This window comes from Schistocerca cancellata, chromosome 2 (genome assembly GCF_023864275.1).
Source record: "Schistocerca cancellata isolate TAMUIC-IGC-003103 chromosome 2, iqSchCanc2.1, whole genome shotgun sequence".
In the NCBI taxonomy this organism is placed as follows: Eukaryota; Metazoa; Arthropoda; class Insecta; order Orthoptera; family Acrididae; genus Schistocerca; species Schistocerca cancellata.
The window spans coordinates 277,267,510-277,290,197 of record NC_064627.1 but is presented as its reverse complement, the minus strand read 5'-3'; the positions used below and the strand labels follow the sequence as shown (position 1 = coordinate 277,290,197).

Genomic DNA, 22,688 nt, shown 5'->3' with positions numbered 1-22,688 from the left:
TCCCAAGGGATCCCTTCCTGTAAAGGGACGCCAGAGGGGGGTGGTACTTCTCCCACTGGAGTTGGGGACTGACATCACTGGTGGATAGGGAGTCAATGCTTCAGAGGAGGTGTGGAGGAAGCAGTAATAGCAGGGCTCCCAGCTATCAGGAGAGCAAGTGTAGTTGGGCAGCCCCGAGGGCTGGACTTAGAAGATACAGTGGGTGATGACACAGTCACTAAAGCTGATGATGATGTCGTAGCATTGGCATACATCATAGTCATGTAGGCGAACATATTTCTTCGTGGCCTCTTGATATGTGAGGTGATCAAGGGTCTTGTATTCTTGGATTTTCTTTTCATGTTTGAAAATGGTGCAGGGCAGAGGGAAAGGTGTTCCACATAGTTGACACAGATGGGAGGAGGGGCACAACGAGCTTCATGAGCAACTGACAGCCAAAATCCCTGCAGACTGGGCTACGTTTGCAACCAAAAGACCTGTGTCCAAATCACACGCATATGTAGCACCACAATGGCTTGATATCACAGTGATACACCATCACCTTCACCTTCTCAGGCAATAAGTCATCTTCACAGGCCAAGATGAATGCTAGAGTATCAACTTCGTTCCCTTTGGTCCCCAATGTATGCGACAGACAAAGTGCATGCCTTGTCGCTCCAAATTAGCATACAACTTGTCCTCAGTCTGTAAAAGGAGATGTTCGTGGAAAATGACATCCATATCATATTCAGACTTTTATGGGAGGTTATAGTGATAGGAGTATCGTCCAACTAGTAGCTGGCGAGCAGTCCCGTGACTGAGCAGGGGAGGCCTTTCTAAGCAGAATAGAACCACCTTCCATTTCTGATATCACTGTCACTTCCCCAAGCCCGTCCTTAAGATGATCAATGAAGAACAAAGGCTTTGTGGTCAAATAGGAATCCCCAGCTGTCCTAGGCCAAACCAAGTACAGGTGGGGGCAGGATTTCTCACATTCTCTCTGAGCCCTATGTTGCTCCCATGCCATAGCCAGGGAAGTTAACATTTTGAGGTCATACCTCTCCATGTTGTTGATGTTTTTGCCTCAGAACAGACTGCTGGGGCTGTGCAGCCACCAGAAAAAGAAAGTTTAATTCACTCTATGTGCCCATCTTCCACCATGGTACCACTGACTCCAAACAGGAGCTCTCTCCATGGGCACAACCCAGCCACAGCAACGGTTACCTGGCCAGTAAGCTTTTGCCTAGGGTGCCCAGGTACTATGGGCACGTATACTCCTGGTCTTGTGTGGGATGTTTCCAGCTCAGGCACCAACAGCATGATCCCTGCATGGTCAGCGAGCTATAGGTACTGATGACTGCCACCCACAATGGAATTTGCTACTGTGGTGGTATTTGAGCATAATACTGTTGCAAGCAAGATGGGTGCTGGGTGCAGAAAGAGAAAAACACAAAGGTGGAGTATATGCTGCACTGGGTGACCTTCCCTGTATGATCTGAACTTTAGTAAAATTTAGAAATGAAATATCAGGTTTCACTCAACAAGAAGACCATATAATTAGTAATTAAAAGTTGTAAGAGGGCTGGAAGATAAGAAAACAAGTATCTGAAACACAAAACAGATCCAAGCACAATTGTCACTGAGAAAACCATCCAAAGGATAAGATAGAGAGAAAAAAAGAATAATAGAAAGACAGACTTGCAGCACGGAAAGCGAAGGAGTTTCCCTGCAATACATCCTACGTTCCCGTAACCCTCCTGGCCTCAACCTTCGTTAGTCACTGTCCTCACCCATCCAGCCTCCGCCCTGTTCCCATTCCAGCACTACATAGTCGTCATTTCACTGCCACACCCAGTCTTTCAATTTCTTTTATTTCTCTCCTTTCCGCTACTTACCCCCTCCCTCTTCCGCACCTTCTCTCCTGCCCTCCATCTAAACTGCAACACTTCACTGTCCACCACTCCCACCATACTATTCCTCTCCCTCCCCGCCACAGCCTCCTCCTTACCCCCACCTAGTTGCCACTCCCATCATGCACTGGTGCTGCGGTTGGCAGTGTGGTTTCAGCTCTCTGAGACTGCAGATGTGAGTGCAAGTAGCGTTTACATGAGTGTGTGTGTATGTGTTTCTACTGCTGACAAAGGCCTTCATGGCCGAAAGCTTTAATTGTGTGACTCTTTTTGTTGAGCCCATCGCGACTCAGCATCTCCGATGTATGGTGAGTAGCAACTTTCCTTCTCTGGTATTGTAACATTCCATCCTGGATTTTCCATTGTTTGAAAATCTTGTTTAATTTTGTACAAGCTCTGAAATGAGAGAGATGTTCTTCTCACTGAAAAAGATGGAGCTGATACACAGCTGTCGTATCCTACCTGGCTGTTAAATTTGTCATTTTCGGTCGACATCACATCCCACATGTAAGAATGAAACTGAAACCTCAGGTCAGAGGAAGTTGATGCTGTTTCAAGCACAACTGGAAGGAGAAAACATTTCTCATTTTCACTGTTTTAGCGAGTTTCATGCTACAATGCTCAAAGACGTTAACCTTGATTATCTGAATATATACATATATGTGACTAGAAGAAACATTTTTTGGAGAGATTTTTAGACTTTCACAAATATGTGAGGACATTCTTTGTTCCAGAATCACTTTGATTTAGCCTTGATGATATGCCAGTGGAACTACACTTGGAGCTCACTGACTTGCAAGCAAATGACTTGTTGAAAGAGAACCACAGAGAATGAAAACTTCTTGAATTTTGCAGTTACTTACCTGATGAGTTTCTGAAAAAAAAAAAAAATTGTTTGGAACAACTTAGGTTTGTGAGCAAACCTTTTTGAAAATGAGGTATGTTAAAGTCAGTGTATTGAATGAGGCTGACTGATGAATATTTGAAAACAATTCTCTTGATTCGATATAGCAATACCAAACCAAACATTGATGAGAACCTTAAGGGGACACAGTCGCGAGGGAACTCCCATAAGGAATCAATGCTAAAACAAGCAAATGTCAGGTACACTTTCTGAAGTTACTAATGGAGATAAAGACCTGAAACTTTTACAGTGTACAGCTGAAACATCATTCTCAAATCACATAAAATGGTTAATGTATTTTATATATTTCATGAGTTATCATTTTTTTTTTTGTTCTATAAGACAAAAAATTAAAACTTTTCTAAACACCTTGGAGCTTGTAAATCTGTTCTTTTTATCACTACTGGTCTATTTTTTTATCTAATTAATCATCGTTGTATTAACAAGAGATACTGTAAGTCTGATGACTGTAGCAGTCATAGTTTTTGAGAAAAGTGTAGCAGAAGGTCAAAAAATGTAGTTTTGAGAAAAATGGTATTAAAGTTTTACATGCAAGAAAGTAATGTACAATGTCATACACAAACACTTTTAAAACATTCCAGGGCTATACTGTGGCTCAGCTTCTTGATCTTTATCTTCTTTTCTTTGATCTTCTGGCTATCCAGGCCTCCTTGGTGGCATTTCCTGCAGAAATATCAGCATAACGGATACGGTCCATGTCAATCTCTTTCAGTCCCCTTTCAGTATTGATACCATCCTTTGTTCGCAAGAGTCTTAATACATCAGACTTCTTTGACACACCAGCACTGAAGCACATCACTGCATCATGAACACGAAATTTTAGTGTTTTTTTTTTTCTAACGAAAACAGTTTTTGGTAGCCTTGTCCAAATGACAGAATTCAAACTTTCATTTGGGTTTTGAGTTTTCCCATGGAGACACTTTTTCAAGAGCTCTTGTTGGCTAAGGTCTCTGAAAATGGGTTCCACAGCTAGCAGGATTTTTTTCTGGAATTGAATGTTTGTGCTTATAGCTGGAAGATGTAGCTGGGTTGTTGAATTTGCACCAGCTGTCAGGTCCCCTTGGGCAAAGGTTATGTTGTGGTTCCTCATCTGTTGAAATTTTATGAAAGAATATAGCCCAGATGGCTCTCCTCATTGCTTCTACATTGTTGCAGTTATTTCTAATGGCCATACCATAATAAGTCTGGATCCTGTCTATGTCAGCCTTTGTCAGGCCCCCTTTACCATCTAACTTTTTTTCCTTACATATCTTTAGAAGTCGTGATCCCATTCTTTTCTATACATGTCCTATACATTCCAGTTTATTAATTTTGACTCTAGGCCCATAAGGTTTATCTTCTGCCACTTTCTGATATGCCTTACTGTCCCCGTCCTCACAGACCTTTTGAAAATGTTAGCAATACCAGCCACTTCCAGGACTCGGACCAGTATTTCCAACTTTATGCAAGTGGCCGCCATATCTGCTTTGATTACCTGTATAACATCATGGACAGACCCAAACTTCCATGTATTCCAATGTCTGTTTCCCACAGTGCTTGCTCAATTATGTGATTCCCACACAAGCAGACTAACTTATTATCATCAGCCCGCCTTGGCTTTGGCACAAAATGTGTTAGTGCAATGTCTGTATTTGACAAGAATCTGTAAAATTCAATACATGGATGTCTGAAGGAAACTTAATGTCTAACCTTACAGACACTGTCAAATATGGACACCGCAATAATGTATTTCATGCCAAATCCAAGGCAATCTGTCAATAAAACCAAATACATACCACCCTGTGATCAGATAGCCAAACAGGTTAAGGCATCTGTTTGCATAAAGTGGGAAATTAAGGTTCTACTTCCTGTCTGGCACAAATTTACTTTCCATTTATTTCTAATAAATTGTGTAGCTGTGCTGGTACTGTGTTCGCAATTTGCGGATATATTTCATGATTTAATGTATCTATAAATTGCCTGCAGCAAAAATGAACATTGTCATATTTACAGGGATTCAGATTTGTGCTTATGAATCATCTCTGTAATATGTGCATGTCGCTTGAAGATATCTATACCAACTCTAGAATTATGCCTCTGAATTGCTTTGATCTCTTTCATTAATCCCACCTGGCGGGAGTTCCAAACACTCCAGCAATACTCATGAATGGGTCACCCAAGTGTTCTATGTGTGATCTCCTTTATAGCTTTATACACGAGCTAAACTTTCCTAAAATTTCCCAAAAGTCGACCATTTCACCTTCACTACTATCGTCCTTACAAGCTCATTCCATTTCATATTGCTTTGCAACATTACTCCTAGATATTTAATCAATGTGACTATGTCAAGCAACACACTGCTAATGCTTTATTTGAATATTACAAGATTGTTTTCCTTATTCATCTGCACTAACTTGAATTTTTCTACATTTATAGCAAGCTGCCATTCATCACACCAACTAGAATTTCTGTCCAAGTCATCTTTTATCGTCTTACAGTCACTCAACTATGGCACCTTCCCATACACCATGGGAAAATTAGCAAACAGCCACAGATTGTTGCTCACCCTGCCTGACAGATCATTTATGTATACAGAGACCCCTGTTTGATCTAAGGCCACAGATTTTTCTTTCTTGCATAATCTGTGAGGATAACTCCTCAAAAATCCAATTGTTTGCATTAATTTCTGGATGGTAGATGGTGAACTCAAAATTTGTCCACTGTAATGAGATTGTTGAAAAATTCATTCTCTTGTTTGTGGACATTTTCAACATCTCCACTGCAGATGTCATATGCTGCTCCCTGCTCCAATGGACCAATACTTTTACCACATGCAGTATGTTGTGAGCTGATCCTACAGCAGTACCAACCTCTGACAATTGTTTCAATGGTAATGCATCTTTCAGACAACAAAGCTTCCAACTTTGCACTGATCCTTGGTTCATCTACTGAGGTCATACAGGTCTGGAATATGCATTAAGCAGCAGCACATTGTTATACAGTTTTCCACCTTATTTACTGGCCCATGATCTCTACATACATATAAAATCTCTGTTTCATTAATACTTTTCTTCACTAATTTTCCTTGCATATGCAAATTATGAATCCCTGCATCTGTAGCCATGTTACTCACTGCAGCAGCCATATTGCTTCTTTTCACTACAGTAATACTGACAAACAATGCACCTCTGAAAGAATTTCATGGAAAAAATTGTGTTTACAATGCATAATTATACATTCAGATATTCATTTTGTGTAAGTTCCTATGGGGCCAAACTGCTGAGGCCATTGGGCCCTAGGCTTACACACTATATAATCTAACTTTTGCTAAGGGCAACACACACATCCATGCCCGAGGGAGGACTTGAAACTCTGATGGGGAGCCACGCTAACCATGGCAAGGTGCCTAAACCATGCAGCTACCCCACCCGGCGATATTAATACAGTTCTTGTTGAAGATATCAGCCTTATGACCGTCCGTAGTTTAACTTCTGAAAGGAGAGACACTTGCTAGTTGTAATGAAATTAGTGAAGAGAGCAAGAATCACGTTTCATTTAAAATTCATCTGACTATAAGCCCCCCCCCCCCCCCCCCCCCTTCTCCTGTAGATGCAGCACATCTAAGATTAAGTCAATTAAAATGAAACATTAAAATTTAGATACCATTTGCCCATCAGTATTTTTCCGTGTGTATTCTACTTTTTCTTTGGTCCATATCACCAGTTGATTAATTTGGTCTTTTATCTGTAAGACAACTGATTAGGATTATTTTTCTGTTTAGGCACAAAAGCACAGCTTGCTCCCTTTTTATGTCCCAGGTACTTGTATTACTACATAATCTTTTAATACATCATAGTATGTCCTGGTGATGTGTCAGTACACCTTTAAATTTAATGTTGTCAGAGGAAGAGTACTTTAATAATATCATGTTTCAGGAACGCAAAAAATAGTATGTCTTTCAGTTTTCTTTAATTAGTACAAGTGCTTGATTTTCATATAGTGATAAACATTGCACATAATACTGCTACCCTACGTATCACACAAGTAAAGGCACAGACATTTGATGGAATCTAATGAGCTATTTACATTCACCATACAATGATTAAAATAAGTTGCTTCATTTCATACAGGAACCAGTTACAGTTCACACAGCATAAAAAAGTAAATACTTGTAAAAATAATATGCACACTGATGCAGTCTTAGGTTATCATCAAATTTGGGCATAGGCTTATAACAACATAATCTACATTAACCAAACATAAATAAAGTTCATGCTTACAGATAAAAAAGTTCCCATGAAAAAAAAAAATGTTCACATAGTAGGATAAGATGGATGCACTGACCCATCAAGCCTCTCAGCGAGGCTACTGTTACTATGCAACCAACAGCTGCCACCATCAATTCTAACCCCAAGCAGGGCGTGTTGACCCATCAAGTTCCCCAGCATGACGATTGTCGTCTAGCAACCGATGGCTACTACCACCAATTCGTGCCCCACAATCTGGACACTTTCCTACTTCCATTGCTCCTCCACATTCTCCAATAGCATAGTAATGTCCATTTGGGCATTTGTACCAATGACCAGGTGTTAAACCTACTGCTTTCACAATCTCTCTCCTTATTGTTTCAATATCAAGTGGGGCAACAGCCTTCAACTGTTTGTTCAATTTATCCAAAATTTCTTTCAGTTTTTGGTCATTTGCTGGTGTGTAACTTTCAATAGATTTTACTACTTGCAAAGCTTTTTTGTGTAAATCCTTAATAACATCATTAGATCGGGATGCTTTGAAATCATCGCTGCTCTCAATACTGCGGAACTGAGCTGCTCTCATGAATCTGCTTACTTCCAAATTGAAATCATTTACTTCCTGTTGACTCATATTTATATTCCTTGTTCTCATCAAATACACCAGCCTGTCAAACTGCTTCATAAGTTTTTTACATGGTTCTCCATTCAAAGCTTTATGAAAGAGTTTCACAGTTTCGAGAAGTTTTGAGACAAACTCTATTTTAATTGATAGTGAGTCGAGGTCTGTTTTTGAAAGGAATATTCGTCTTTTTCCCTGTACATTTTGTAGGTTAGATTGCAGTAATGTTAGAATCTTCTGTATTTCGCTGCTTTCTCCTGTAAAACCAACAATGTATTCATTATATAAAATAATGAAACATAATTAAATAGATATTATGTACAAAACTCTCACACAGTAAATACTAATTTTAGAAACCACCATTCAAACAGGCGGTATTAAAATATTGGTAGATATTTTGCACTTGAAACAGTACTCATCCAGGTCAAAGGCTTTAGCAGTATTATTGTTAGATCAAAATACTGATTGCAAGGGGGTTTCTGAAGCACTCTCTGACAGCATTGTCTGAGTAATGAATGACTTTGTCTGGCAGTACTGGCAATTTAGTATGAAACAGCACCCCTCAAGGCACAATATATTGGCAAAAGCTATGTGGGAGAGGGAGGTTTAATTTAAGAAAACCGCAAGCATGCATGCACGCGCGTGTGCACGCACGCACATATTGAGGGATGCTTTGGAAGTAAGTGCCAGTTGATATTAAGCAAATGCAAATGAATTTTTACAACTATTTTATCACTGCACGAGAGCCTATACTGTAATCTACTCAATATAACGTCTACCATAATGCACTTGCAACCAGCAGCCTATTTCTTAATTCCATTCACTTACAAATCTGTCACCTACTTTGCAAACTACTACAGAACAGCTATTTTGGCATCTACTATTATACTGGTGATGGTAGATAAAATGGAGTTAGTAATCAAATGGCACTGGTAATCAAGCTATTTGCAGATGTGATGAGATACTCATATTTTGTTTGTAAGGTCATATGCGAATGGGCACTGAAACGCAAAATCATCTACTGAGCTTGCCGCATCTTTTTGTTTCGAATTATGCAACAAGTTTTAATTAAGGTCTCTCAATAGATCTCAGAATTGATTGTGTTTGTTACCCGGGGGCAAAAATTCCACAAGCAATAACCCTTGCTTGCTGCAATATGTTGTGTACAGGAAATTTTGAGCTTGTATGAACTTCACTTTTTTAAAGTGATGTCGAATGCCTCTGTTTCAGGGACTGCTGTTTTCACCCTGGCAGGTAACATGGGCAACATATTTTAAGTCTCTAGTGACCACCTGGATTAGAAATTAGTTATGTTATTTATTTATTTATTTACACTACACATCTAGTTCCATAGGACAAAATTGAGGAGCAAATCTCCAAGGTCATGGAACATGTCAGTACATGAAATTACAACATAAAAGTAATAACAGATAAAATAAAATGTTTATGAGCCCATAAAAGTCAAGCCATAAGTTTAAGCAAATGCAATCAACAATATAATATAAGAATCAGCTCCTCAACAGAATACGTGGAGTGACCCATGAGGAAACTCTCCAGCTTTGATTTGAAAATGCCTGGATTACTGCTAAGATTTTTGAATTCTTGTGGTAGCTTACTGAAAATGGATGCAGCAGTATACTGCACACCTTTCTGCACAAGAGTTAAGGAAGTGTGATCCACATGAAGATTGGATGTCTGCTGAGTATTAACTGGGTGAAAGCTGCTACTTCTTGGGAATAAGCTGATACTGTTAACAAGAAATGACAGTAGAAATATATATAAGAGAGGGAGGGAGGGTGGGAGGCAGGCAATGTCAAAATACCTAGACCAGTGAACAAGGGTCAACAAGAGGTTCGCGAACTTACACCACTTACTGCCCGAACTGCCCATTTCCCAGCCAAAAATATCCTTTGAGGATGGGAAGAATCACCTCAAACTATAGTACCATATGACATAAGTGAATGAAAATAAGCAAAGTAGACTAATTTTTGCGTCAAACGATCACTTACTTCAGATACCGTTCGAATAGTAAAAATGGCAGCATTAAGTCTTTGAACATGGTCCTGAACGTGGGTTTTCCCTGACAGTTTACTATCTATCTGAACACCTAGAAATTTGAAATATCCAGTTTCACTGATCATATGCCCATTCTGAAAAATTAAAATCTCAGGTTTTGTTGAACTGTGTGTTAGAAACTGTAAAAACTGAGTCTTGCTGTGATTTAGTGTTAGTTTATTTTCTACAAGCCATGAACTTATGTCATGAACTGCACTATTTGAAACACAGCCAATGTTGCACACAACATCCTTTATACCAAGCTAGTGTCATCAGCAAACAGAAATATTTTAGAATTACCCATAATTATAGAGGGCATATAATTTATTTAAATAAGTACTAATAAGAAAATTCGAAGTCCTGGCCACTTGAATGGTTTTATGCAACTCAAGTCAGCATTATCAGTACGAGGAATGTGAACAGCTTCCAGCAGTTTAAGCATTCGACTTTTTATAAAGAACACTTACTGCAACTAGAATAAAGCCATTAGATGAGGACAAAGTTTCCATTGTCTTGAGCTTTTTTCATCAGATTTCTGCACTAAGTCGTAAGCAATGACAGATCGTTGTCTACTTTGCACTTCATCATGAACCATCTTTAAATGCTCTAACTCATTTTCTTACCATTCCATCACTGAAACTAATTTGTCACTGCATTTTCACTGTTTTTATTTCTTTCGGACATTTACGACAAATTGCTTAATGTATTTAACACTTGGCATGATTTTCAATTAACTTAGGCATTTTAAAGTAGCATAAACAAAAACAAATAAGAATGTTTCCATTACAGTGTCCGTGGGTAGCCAACAGACTTGGTACTCAGCACACATCGCCACCAGCAGAGACCATATTTAAAAAGGGTCTTCTCTCTCTTTTCTTTTTTTTTTTCCTTTCTTTCTTTCTTTTTTTTTTTCTTTTTTAAATACCTTGTATTTTCTCAGCACAATTACAGCTCCAGCATCAGTGTATACAAGCTAACAATGTCAAATACACTACTGGCCATTAAAATTGCTACACCAAAAAGAAATGCAGATGATAAACGGGTATGGACAAATATATTATACTAGAACTGACATGTGATTACATTGCATAGATCCTGAGAAATCAGTACCCAGAACAACCACCTCTGGCCATAATAACGGCCTTGATATGCTTGGGCATTGAGTCAAACAGAGCTTGGACGGCGTGTACAGGTACAGCTGCCCATGCAGCTTCAACATGGTACCACAGTTCATCAAAGGTAGTGACTAGCGTATTGTGATGAGCCAGTTGCTCGGCCACCTTGACCAGACATTTTCAGTTGGTGAGAGATCTGGAGAATGTACTGGCCAGGGCAGCAGACGAACATTTTCTGTATCCAGAAAGGCCCATACAGGACCTTCAACATGCGGTCGTGCATTATCCTGCTGAAATGCAGGGTTTCGCAGGGATCAAATGACGAGTAGAGCCACAGGTCGTAACACATCTGAAATGTAACGTCCACTGTTTGAAGTGTTGTGAATGTGAACAAGAGGTGACCGAGACATGTAACCAATGGCACCCCATACCATCACGCCGGGTGATACGCCAGTATGGCGATGAAGAATACACGCTTCCATTGTGCGTTCACCACGATGTTGCCAAACACGGATGTGACCATCATGATGCTGTAAACAGAACCTGGATTCATCCGAAAAAATGACGTTTTGCCATTCGTGCGCCCAGGTTAGTTGTAGAGTACACCATCGCAGGCGATCCTGTCTGTGATGCTGCGTCAACGGTAACCGCAGCCATGGTCTCCGAGCTGATAGTCCATGCTGCTGCAAACGTCTGCGAACTGTTCGTGCAGATGGTTGCTGTCTTGCTAACGTCCCCATCTGTTGACTTAGGGATCGAGTTGTGGCTCCACGATCCCTTACAGCCATGTGGATAAGATGCCTGTCATCTCGACTGCTAGTGATACGAGGCCGTTGGGATCCAGCACGGCGTTCTGTATTACCCTTCTGAACCTACCGATTCCATATTCTGCTAACAGTCTGTGGATCTCAACCAATGCGAGCAGCAATTGCGATAGGCTACAATCAGACCTTTATCAAAGTCGGAAATGTGATGGTACGCATTTCTCATCCTTACACAAGGCATCACAACAACGTTTCACCAGGCAACGCCGGTCAATTGCTGTTTGTGTACGAGATATTGGTTGGAAACTTTCCTCATGTCAGCACATTGTAGGTGTCGCGACCAGCGCCAACCTTGTGTGAATGCTCTGAAAAGCTAATCATTTGCATATCACAGCATCTTCTTCCTGTCAGATTAATTTTGCGTCTGTAGCATGACATCTTCGTGGTGTAGCAATTTTAATGGCCAGTAGTGTAGAACGACTTTTTCTCAGTTTATTGAATGTGTTTAGGAAAAGTTACTTCAGAATAATGAAAATATCACAAATTATTTGACACTCATCAGAAATTATTCCTGTCAACTGATGGGACATCAGAATCAACACCAGGCAACAGAGGAGGAGCTCTGGTGACAAAAACAGAGCAACAAATGGAACAGACCTGGCAGCTCCAAGCCTCCCCTTTGGTGCTCCATTAAATCATACCATGCTCGTTCTGAGCATTCATACTCAGGGATGCCATGATTGAGGGTGAAACATTCAAGCAAGTATGCGCATGCAACACCCCTCCCCCCCCTCCCCGTTTCCAATTTACAGACCTCTAGTCTACAAGCTAATTTTTTGGGCTGTTGATTTTATATTGTTGGGGGATGTTTAGTAAAATAGTGATCCATTAATACAATTCATGGCATTCAGTAGCATACTGCACCAATGACGGCAGAGCTATGAAATTTCTATCTAAACACCATTACTTTAATGTAGGTTAATTCTTACAGAGAAGAAAACAGCAACCAGTCACTGTTTTCTTCTCTGTAAGAATTAACCTACATTAATTGTACACAGCCACGGTTTCACCATGTCAGTTTTAGACACAATAGCAAGTTACTTTAATTTTACTTGTAACATTCTTAAAATGCTACAAATATAGGGCAAATAAATATTGGTGTATGAGAATCTTTTCAAAATGAAATAGTCTCAAAATAAAGAATATATTCTGATAAACTTTCTATTGTTGTCAAACTTAATTTCATGACATTTAAATTACACAATTTTTTTAAAGTTACTGAATAATTTTTTGTTTCCTCTGTGAAACAAAGCATGTCTGCTAACACTTTTTCTTTATTAACAATTCAAACACAGTCAATGACTTCTTGGTGTACTTAGCTTTAATCATTGCGGAAAAAAGTTGTCCACAGAGATATGGATCCATTCAGAGACATAATTATGACTGCAAGTTGTAAGAACGCAGAATTTATAAGTGAAATTCATGAATATTAGAGTGTTTTTTGAAACAGATGTATAAAGTTAATGAATATAATAATATGGAACATTAATTTCTTTTCTTGGTGAGCAAGTCAGAGAGTCAAGAGTGCACTAAATGGTACTGTGAATATGGCTAACAGCAATTGCCTTTAAACTGAAAAATATAAATCACTGAATTTTCACCTAGTGAAAAATATTTTCACTAAGTTTAGTGCTTTACTTATTTGCTTATAAAAGCTGGCAAAAATACTGTGGTTTTGAGGCCAAAGGCTACAGAATAACAGTCACTGCCATTGGTGAATTCTACGAAATCTCTACTCAAAAAGAGTTTTTACACATTTATCACATCAATATCCACCTCAGAATCTAAGGTCACTAACTCACACTTGTACAGTGGTGCTCAACTCAAAGGAGACTGGTTTGATACTGATGGTGAAAGGAATTTCACCACTAGCATTCTGATTGAGAAGAGCCACTGATCGCCACATTTTTGTATTACTGTCCAGGATAGCATTCAAAATCTCCCTACAGCATCAGATGGAGTGAACGTATTATGCATTGTTGATGGTGATCCAATCTTTGGATGAGACGATAAGCTCAATGAAGTATGTCATGTCACTATGAGTAATGTCATAATGTTTGGATTTTGTGATTGAAGTGCTCAAAACACAAAGCTGAATAGTAGTGTGTGATCTCAGCATACATTAACCGAACCTACTTGGTGTACAAGTTGCATGTAGATCAGTTACTGTATGTTATGACTGGTAGTTCTGGCACACATTTTAATGGCTATTCATTTTCGTGATTAATCAGAACGAACAAAATAAAAGCACATTATTTTACAACATTGTTATCGGTGTGTACTCCTCAAAATAGTTCACATTTTAGACTATTCACTGACCTGAAGCTTTTGGATTAGAAGAAAGACAACATGTAGAAGATTCTATGTGAGCGGTACTTCAATGACACTGCTAATGGATGGTTGGGAACATACTCAGACATTGCATGTAACTTTTTATAACACACCTTGTAGACCACAAGACGGTTTACTGTCCGAAGTATATTAATATCATGCCAGTCACAAGTATGGATGAGGAGTGAATCCTTCACCAAGGTTTGTTTAAACAAGCCACTTCACCAGCTTTTCATGTCTACTTTCTAATGGAAGAAGGCTGCTACTGAAGTACAAAAAAAGTCACTTAACAACAAGAGAACTTGAGAGAGTTGGTTCAGTTAAATGGAACATGGTAGTGATGACGATGGATATAAGTTTTCCTCTCACATGTTGCCAATAATGGTTTGCCAATATTATGATTAGAGTCCAGATTTTTATGTAATTGCATATTCTTTTCTTTCTTTCTACATAGGAAAACTGTAAATGTTCATAAATTAGGTTTCCTGCAATGGTATATTTCATCATGTAGGATTCCATTGGGGACCGTTTGTTCACAACGACTGTGGTTTAATTAAAACAGGAAGGAAGTGATTCGTGATTCAATCTGCACGTTATTGCAGATCTAGGTTTCAGCTACAGTATTGCTGTTATCAATGCATACAAAGTGAGTCATGAAGACTCATCACGTGTTACTACACGACATTAGCGTGTACACAGCTAATTTAAACTAACTGAATTAAATTATGGTTGTGTAGTAAAATGGCCATTCAATAGCTTGCTGAGTCTACATGATATACTTCATACACACTGATAACAGCTATACTGTGCTGAAATCTAGATCTGCAATAAAGTACAGAATGAATTGCAACAGACTGCTGATTTCTATCTTGTTTGACTATTCATGTTATCATTACATATTGCATTACAATTATGTGGTTTTATGTATTTTAACTGTATGCTACATAAAATCACTTATCCCTTTTTTACTGTTCTTCATACTTTCCCATCTAACCAATAGACTGCTCCGTTAGTCTAACCAATAGACTGCTCCGTTAGAAAAATATCTGAATTGGAACAACCATAAAAGTTGAAGACAGACAGTAAATTATCTCTAAAAATAAAATTCTACTGTAATAAAACATGGCTGACTGCACTTTGAGTTGATTATGAAGGATGTACTTCCACTTAATTTTCTAAGATTTGGAGTTCTAGTTTTCAAAAGCAAAGCACATACAATAATGATACTGTGAGTATCATTGTGGTAGCCATTATTGTCTGTAGTGAAGGGCTTTGTATGCTGTTGAAAGTGGCAGTAGAGCAAACAAAAGACTAACAGCCTGAAACTTTCCAACTACTAGTGCTTGAGCCGATTCAAAATCAGCGGGTGCTTACGATAAGAATAGATTTCATGGCTGTCTGTATTCATGATACTTCCAGTTGCATCAAAATTATCATTTAAATTAAGATATTGGGAAGACTCTTTCAGTACTGGCTGAGATATTGTTCTGTGGTGTGCATGAAACAACTTCCAACTTCAGCACCACGTACATAGTGATATGCACAGAAAGAACAAAGCACATAATCCTAAAAGAAGCAATTCTTTTGACACAGGTACAAAAAGACTTCAAATTCCACAAATGAATTTTTCCATAATATATGCTCAACTACGGTTTCTGCAAACATTCCATGGTATGTATTTCAAGTGCCAGAATATTGTTCATTTCAACAAAAGTACTCCAGGCAACGGATTCCTGACGAACCAAATTTGGGGGGGGGGGGGGGGGGGGGGGGGGGGGAAGACTTGTGTTACCAGAAGACTAAACAGTGTGCGGCACTATATATTTAACAAGCACATATGGATAGCCATGGAAGAAATAACATATGTATGTGGGTGTATCATTGGCAATCTCATTGTTGGCAAACCCAATAGGGAAGAAAATTCAAAACCATTACTAATCTGCAAATAGAATCTGTTGGAAAGCAAAGGTACCTTATTTTGTAAACGACAGTCTTAAAGTGGTTTCCTGCTTCATTCTCCAAGCCTTAGTGCATGTAGTCTCTCTGTTCTTGAGCAGTCTAATGACTTCTTTCACTACACTATATAACATTTCTGGGAAGAATTACATTACATTGACCACTTTTTCCAATAAAATAACATTCTGCAGTAGCTGCCTCAAATCTACTACTGATATTGGAAAAAACAACACATTTTTGGTCTGTCACCTTTCCACTGATGTGACAAGAGTCAAATAGTTTGCACTGGAGTATGACTAACTGCCATCAGCAAAGTCACCCTGCCAATCAAAACATGCTGCAGCGGTCACATAACTTGTGAGGCAGAGGGCTCCTGGGGTCATGGCCACAAGTGGAGCACTTTTTCCCTCAGGGCACAGCCCACAGCAGATGCTAAATGACCTAATCTTCTTGACCTCTTTACTTCTGTTCTCCTGTGAGATGAGTCTGGATCTATGGAGTTACCTTCTCTCTCTCCCCTGACAATACTCACTCATCAGGCATCACCATTCTATTGCTGCCCAATGATCGTCTATCAAGAGACATAAGTCGCAAGCTTAGCTTTAGGAACAACATGTTACTGGTGTCAATGCTGCCAGACACATCACTGAGAGCTGTCATTAAAGATTTTTGCTTCTTTTGATGTATATACTTTAAAGGGATGCACACATCAGATCACAGGGGCAGCTGAGATGGATCCAGAATTTTAAGCATGGACGGAACAACTCCGGGCTGAGAATGAAGATCTGCAGAGATGACTCATTACTAAGTGCAAAGCTAAATAGCAGCACTGTGCCCCCAGCTAGCCTCGTTTCTCAATTTCTGGGATTCTCACAGTGTTCTGTCCCGGCTTGTAATTAATGTTTCATTGGGTCCTCTGGTTCCCACCCTCATAGGTGAACCATGCAAAAACTTACACACTTTCTTACAAAGCTAATTGATGTACATAAAATACTGTCACAAAGTGTTAGTGGGATTTGCCAACCTTACATTGCAAAGATAGGCTTGCACTTATGTAAATAACCAGGGCTCAGATATACCAAGACATTTGATGCCCTTCCAAAAGGACTAGTGGATAGGTATGGAGGTAAGGACAGAGGCAAGTCTTCCATCCCATGGCAGAATTGCAGGGAGGATTTAGAGCACTTCCCCACTGGAGTAAAATAAGAAAGCAATGAGGTACAACTCAATGAAGGAGAAGCTTGCTGTGTGGATGTATTCATTTATGGGATTGACGCACAAGTAGATGCTGAAGTGAAGCGTGCTTCACTGAGCACAGTACGGAAGGCCATACAAATCACATTTTTCTGTCAGGAGGCCGAGCAATTCTTCCAATGCCACAGCAGTGTAAACCTCACTAGATGTACATTCACCGTTGAAGAGCATTGCACTTGTCGCTAAGCCCAAGTCACAAAGCTCCTGAATATTTGGAACTGGCATGTGGCTACCATTGGAAGATTGGACATGAGAGACCACACTGCCTGATTTTATGAAATCTACTGGCTAACCAAACAGGTTACCGAGATGCTCCAGGAAATGGATATAAGAATGCAATAATAGGTAAAGTGAATAATGGGAGTGGTTCTCCGCCTGCCCTTCATTCTCCTTCCTCAAGCTGAATACAGTAAGAGAGAGAGGACCTCTCAGGCTTAAATATAACTATGCAAGGTGATACAGGCTCACAAATAAAAGTTTTGTTCATTGACCTACTCACGTATGATTTGTTGTAGGAAAATTTTTGACAAAATATTTTTGTATCTCACATATACACAATTATTTACTAATCAAGAAGAAATTTATTTGTCTAGGGACTTACAACACCTACACACACTCCCACATCATTACAATGTTTGTGGTGCACCATGAGTCATTTTTAATTCTTCATAAATATTCACACATAGTTTAGCTGTGTATGGAATATTGTGAAACATTTGTCACATGAAGGGCAACTTCACATGTATTACATTCAAAACAGATTTCCCGATGATGTTGTTGACTGTAACAAATTTTACAGCTTCTAGAGAATGCAGTTATCTTTTAAGTCGGTGATAGTTTCAGTGAAAAATGTCGCCAGCTTCTGGCTTTTTGCTGCATTAAGAGTTTGTTTATGTTATGATGGACTCAATAAACGGTGTTGCTGGAAAATAATTCATGACTAAGTTCTGTAGGATTTTTTGTGCCACAAACCACAGAATTGATGTTTCTATTTCAACTGTCACAATGTATCTTCTAATTTTAGGATAATTAGTTACACTGACCCAGTCACAATAAAATGCTTTTGAACAGTCTGCAGTGCATTTGTTGTCACATAGGTAAATGTTTCTTGCATCACCATGCTGTGTTGCATTCTTCCAGTTTCCCTGTCATCCAAAACACTAGGCATTTGATGATGATTCACTTGTAATGCCATAGTCTTCATCATTAATAGAAACCCTGAAGTCACTTGCTTCCAAAAAATGTTGAATTCTCTCAGCTTTGTCGGGGTCAGGTACATTTTCACTCACTGAGCTCACAAAACACAGACTAAATGCATGCAAACTCGAACTTATGACTAGTGTACAATTCATACAATTAGTGCCAGCTAATGGTATAGATGCAGAACTATTATAGAAAGCACTGAGCTACAGAACAGTCTCAAGTTATATGTACAACACTGTGACAGCTGCTGCTATCATTGTACGTGAACGAGTTAAATCAACTTGCAGTCACAAACACAAACCACTATGTTGTAAACTGAGCAGACTGGGAATAATTATTTAAATAAAAATAAATTTTAATATAACATATTTTTATATCAGAATAATTATTGAAATAGTAATAAATTTTTAACATAACACATTTTCATATCAGACTAAAAAGTGGAAAATAATTTTTAGTCAGACATAAAAAGGCACTACAGCAGAGTCCCGTTAATCCGAACTAATTGGGACCGGACCTCTTCGGTTTACCAATTTGTTGGTATTGGCCAGAATTATGGTGACGAGTTTCTAGAATGAAGTATACCGAGCAGATAAGTAGGTACACCATAGTAACAAGTGTGGGAACAATGGCTCACTCACTCCCTGCCCTTGTTGTGTGGCTCACTCACTCCCTGCCCTTATTGTTGTTGAGACCTTTGTAGTGTCTGAGGTCAGTTCACTGCCAGTTGGCTGACAAAGCGCTTGGTTATGTTAGTTATCTATCGCTGGCATGTGCAACAGTTGTATTGTATTTGTTCAGGTGTAGTGGTGTACGTATTTTCTTCATGAGTGAATGGAAACTTACGGTGTTAACTCTCAAAGAAAACCTGAAAGCTTTGAAGTGGATAGACAATGTAAGAATGTATCTAAACTGGCAACAGAACTGGGTGTTGGTAAAGCAACCATTTGTGATTGGAAGAAGAACCGAGTGAAGCTTGAACAGTCCTGTGCAACATCTTCGGGAAAAACACTCGAAATTTGGCATACTTTGAAACTGCCTCAGTGTGATAAAGTGGATGAAGCTCTTTTACTTTGGTTTACGCAGGAAAGAGAGAGGGGAACTCCTCTGAGTGGAGGACTGGTTCAGGAGAAGGCTGTTTACCTGAACAAGTTAATGAATGGTGAGTCTTTTAGTGCGAGTACGGGTTGTTTGGACAGATTCAAAATACGTTATGGAATCTGTCCGCTAACAATTACTGGAAAGAAGCTTTGATCTGACTGTGATGTAGCGAAGGAATACATGGGTGAGTTTGAAAAAATGATAGAGGGGAAGTATTTTCCCCAACAAATTTATAATGCTGATGAGACTGGCCTTAATTTCAAGGCATTGCCAACAAAAAGCCTGGCATCAAAAGCAGAAGACCATGCTCCTGGTTTTAAAATGTGCAAAGATTGTGTGACTTTATTAGTGTGCAGCAACACTGCTGGTAATCACAAGCTGCCTTTAACGCTGATCAGCAAATCTGCTAGGCCCAGAGCTTTTAAAAACCGCAGGATGAACCCCTGCCCGTATAATATTGCAACCAGAAAAAAAAAGCATTGATGGATGGCATGTTGTTCAAAGAATTGTTTCATGGCCAGTTTGTTCCTTCTGTTCGACGGTTTTCTAAGGAAAATCATTTGCCTCCCCGTGCAATCCTTTTGATCCATCTCACCCCAGCACTAAGGAATTATGTGATGGAGAAATTGTGGCTAAGTTTTTGCTGTCGAATGTTACACCAGTTCTATAGTTGATGGACCAGGGTGCACTGCAAACATTTTTACTGACTTACACAAAACAATTTTTAAGAACGATGATCCAAGATGATAGCATCCTTTAGTGGACAAAATAAAAAAGACCAATGTGAAGGATGATGTTTACTGAGACATGGCAGAATATTTCAGAAAACTCTTAGAAAATCGTGGAGAAAACTGTGGACATCTCTTCAATTTCAGGATAACCTAGTTGAAAATGAAGAGGAAAATCTACTACAAATGATACAAACAATCCCTGGATGTATAGAAGCTAGTGAAGGAGACGTAGATGAGTGGATGGCAGCAGATGGGGCATGTGTGGAGAACCTTACTGACGCTGATTTAGTTGCTGCTGTGGCTCAAGACCAGGAAGAAGTGGACTTGCTGTGACAGAAGTGACAATGAGCCTGAAAGCGATAAAGGAGAGCTGATGCCCACAGTGATGCAGCAGAAGCCCTTGATCTCACACTACATTATTTGGAGCAACAGTCCACTGCCACACATGTTGATCTGATGTTTCTGAGACGATGGAGCAACTATGTCTCATATAACAGATTGTCTTCATTACACCAAAAAAAGACTGAGTTTTTGTCATCTAAAAAGTGAGGATAAAATGTCCGCTGTATTTTAGTAAATTTGACATCTTTTCTTTCATTGTTATGCATTGTTCACACCTACTGTTTTCTTGCCAATTTTTCTAATATGTGTTTACTGTACTGTGTAAATTAAAACAGTGTGTATGTACAGCAAATTACCGCACAGTTTTCCATACTTTGACTAGCATTTTTTATGTTCGGATTAACTAAAACGTTCAGATTTTCAGGGTTCGGATTAGTGGGACTCTGCTGTATATTAAAAATTATTTTTATTCAAATAATTATTTTTTGCCTGTTAGTCTTGTGTGTGTGAAATTCTTCAATCAATTTCAAGATTATTTAAGGTTCTCTTCAATTGACTCAATCAATATATTTCTTCCTGCAATGCATGTATTGCAAACGTACCGTGAAGGTAAAAATGATAGAGATTCAAGATTACATGGCGGCTTACCAACAAACATTCTTTCTGCAAACCATTCACAGCTGGAACAGGAAAGGGGGACCATGGCAGTGGTACACGAAGTAACCTCAGTCACATGCTGGTGACAGCGAGTTAATATTGCACTGACATCCAGTTCTGAGCTATGTTGTTAATTTCAAGTCTCTAGCTCATCAAGAAATGACAGTAGTAAATAAAGTATGTGCCACCACACAATACACAAGAAAGGAGTTAATATTTGTCCCAGTTCTGAGTTATGTTGACAGTTTCAAGTCTCTAGCTCATCAGGAAGTTACTTTAAAATCAACTGAAAAATCTCTACCAAACAGACAGCAACCAGCCAGGAGAGTCAGTTAATGAAAACATAGTAAAATGAGTAGTGTATATAGTAAGATGAGTTGTGTAGATACCACATTTGGTTGAAATTGCTCCAGGCATCTCCGAGATGTGCTTTTATGGCACCTTGTTTCACCCATATCCTCAGCTGCAGAGGTACTGGGTGGGTGAGGGGAAGGGGGAAGTATCTTATTACTACAGTAATTTTTTTTCTAGATTGCAAGTGATATGTGTGCTCAATTTGATAGGAATTGCTTCAGCTCTTTTAGCGTCCACCTATAAATCGAATGAGATGTCACAGATTCTTTCTGTAGCAGGTTATTTATGCATATTGCATTTCTAGGGCCTGTGGCACAATCTGTTATGCAGAGCCATTGTGCAGGAACTCCAATTGGACCAGTGGTGTTCTGTGTTATGCTTTGGCACCCTGTTTTCATCCCCACCCCCACTGTAGGCAGGTGGTTCCCCCAACTACTGCACTGTCATCAGTTCTGAGCTATATTTAAAATTTCCAGTCTCTATCTTATCGGGAGGTTAGTTTCGAATCAACTGCAAAATTTCAACCAAACACTGAGACATGAAAGCAACCTAATAAAAATGTAAGTTTGCAAAATGTTGAACTGGAAATAGACAGATGGAGATAGCTGTTTACATGCAAAATGTTGTGGAACTATGATAAAGATTTTCATGTCATCTTTGACAACGATTGCCTGTGCCATTTTCAAGGAATAGGAAACTTCCAAACGCATGGAGCACAAATTGGAGGAAATGTCCACAATTTGGGCAATGTTCCCACTATTTGGATGTGATAAGAGTCCAGAACAAATGACCATGTTCTGACAATGCACAAACCATGTACCATACCACTAAAGTCAAATAAAGCTATATCAGGTCATATAGGAAAAAGTCTTTGGATAGAAGTGAAGAAAGATTTTCTTAGAGGAGGTATTTTCTTAGTCATACCAAGAAAACAAACAACCGTAAAGAACAGTTTACATAAATTCCATCTCAGTTACCTTACATACAAAGGGAGAAATTAAGAACCTTGAATACCTGTGAACGTAGATCAGGATGTGTTGTACACATTTTAACAAAATTCGCGACTTTGTTTTAAGAAAGGAACTAACTTCCAGCACCCTTCT

The 22,688-nt window shown here is 39.1% G+C and overlaps 1 protein-coding gene across 2 annotated transcripts in view; it reads right to left on the bottom strand.

The window, feature by feature from the left end:
- Nucleotides 1-6,745: 6,745 nt before the first annotated feature.
- LOC126161612 (NFX1-type zinc finger-containing protein 1-like) overlaps nucleotides 6,746-22,688 on the bottom strand; it is a 251,498-nt gene continuing 235,555 nt past the window's right edge. For both annotated transcript variants that reach the window (XM_049917566.1, XM_049917567.1), the window contains one exon: nucleotides 6,746-7,919. In XM_049917566.1, the coding sequence (XP_049773523.1) occupies nucleotides 7,198-7,919 (722 nt within the window). In that variant the 3' untranslated portion in view covers nucleotides 6,746-7,197. The remainder of the gene's footprint in view (nucleotides 7,920-22,688) is intronic.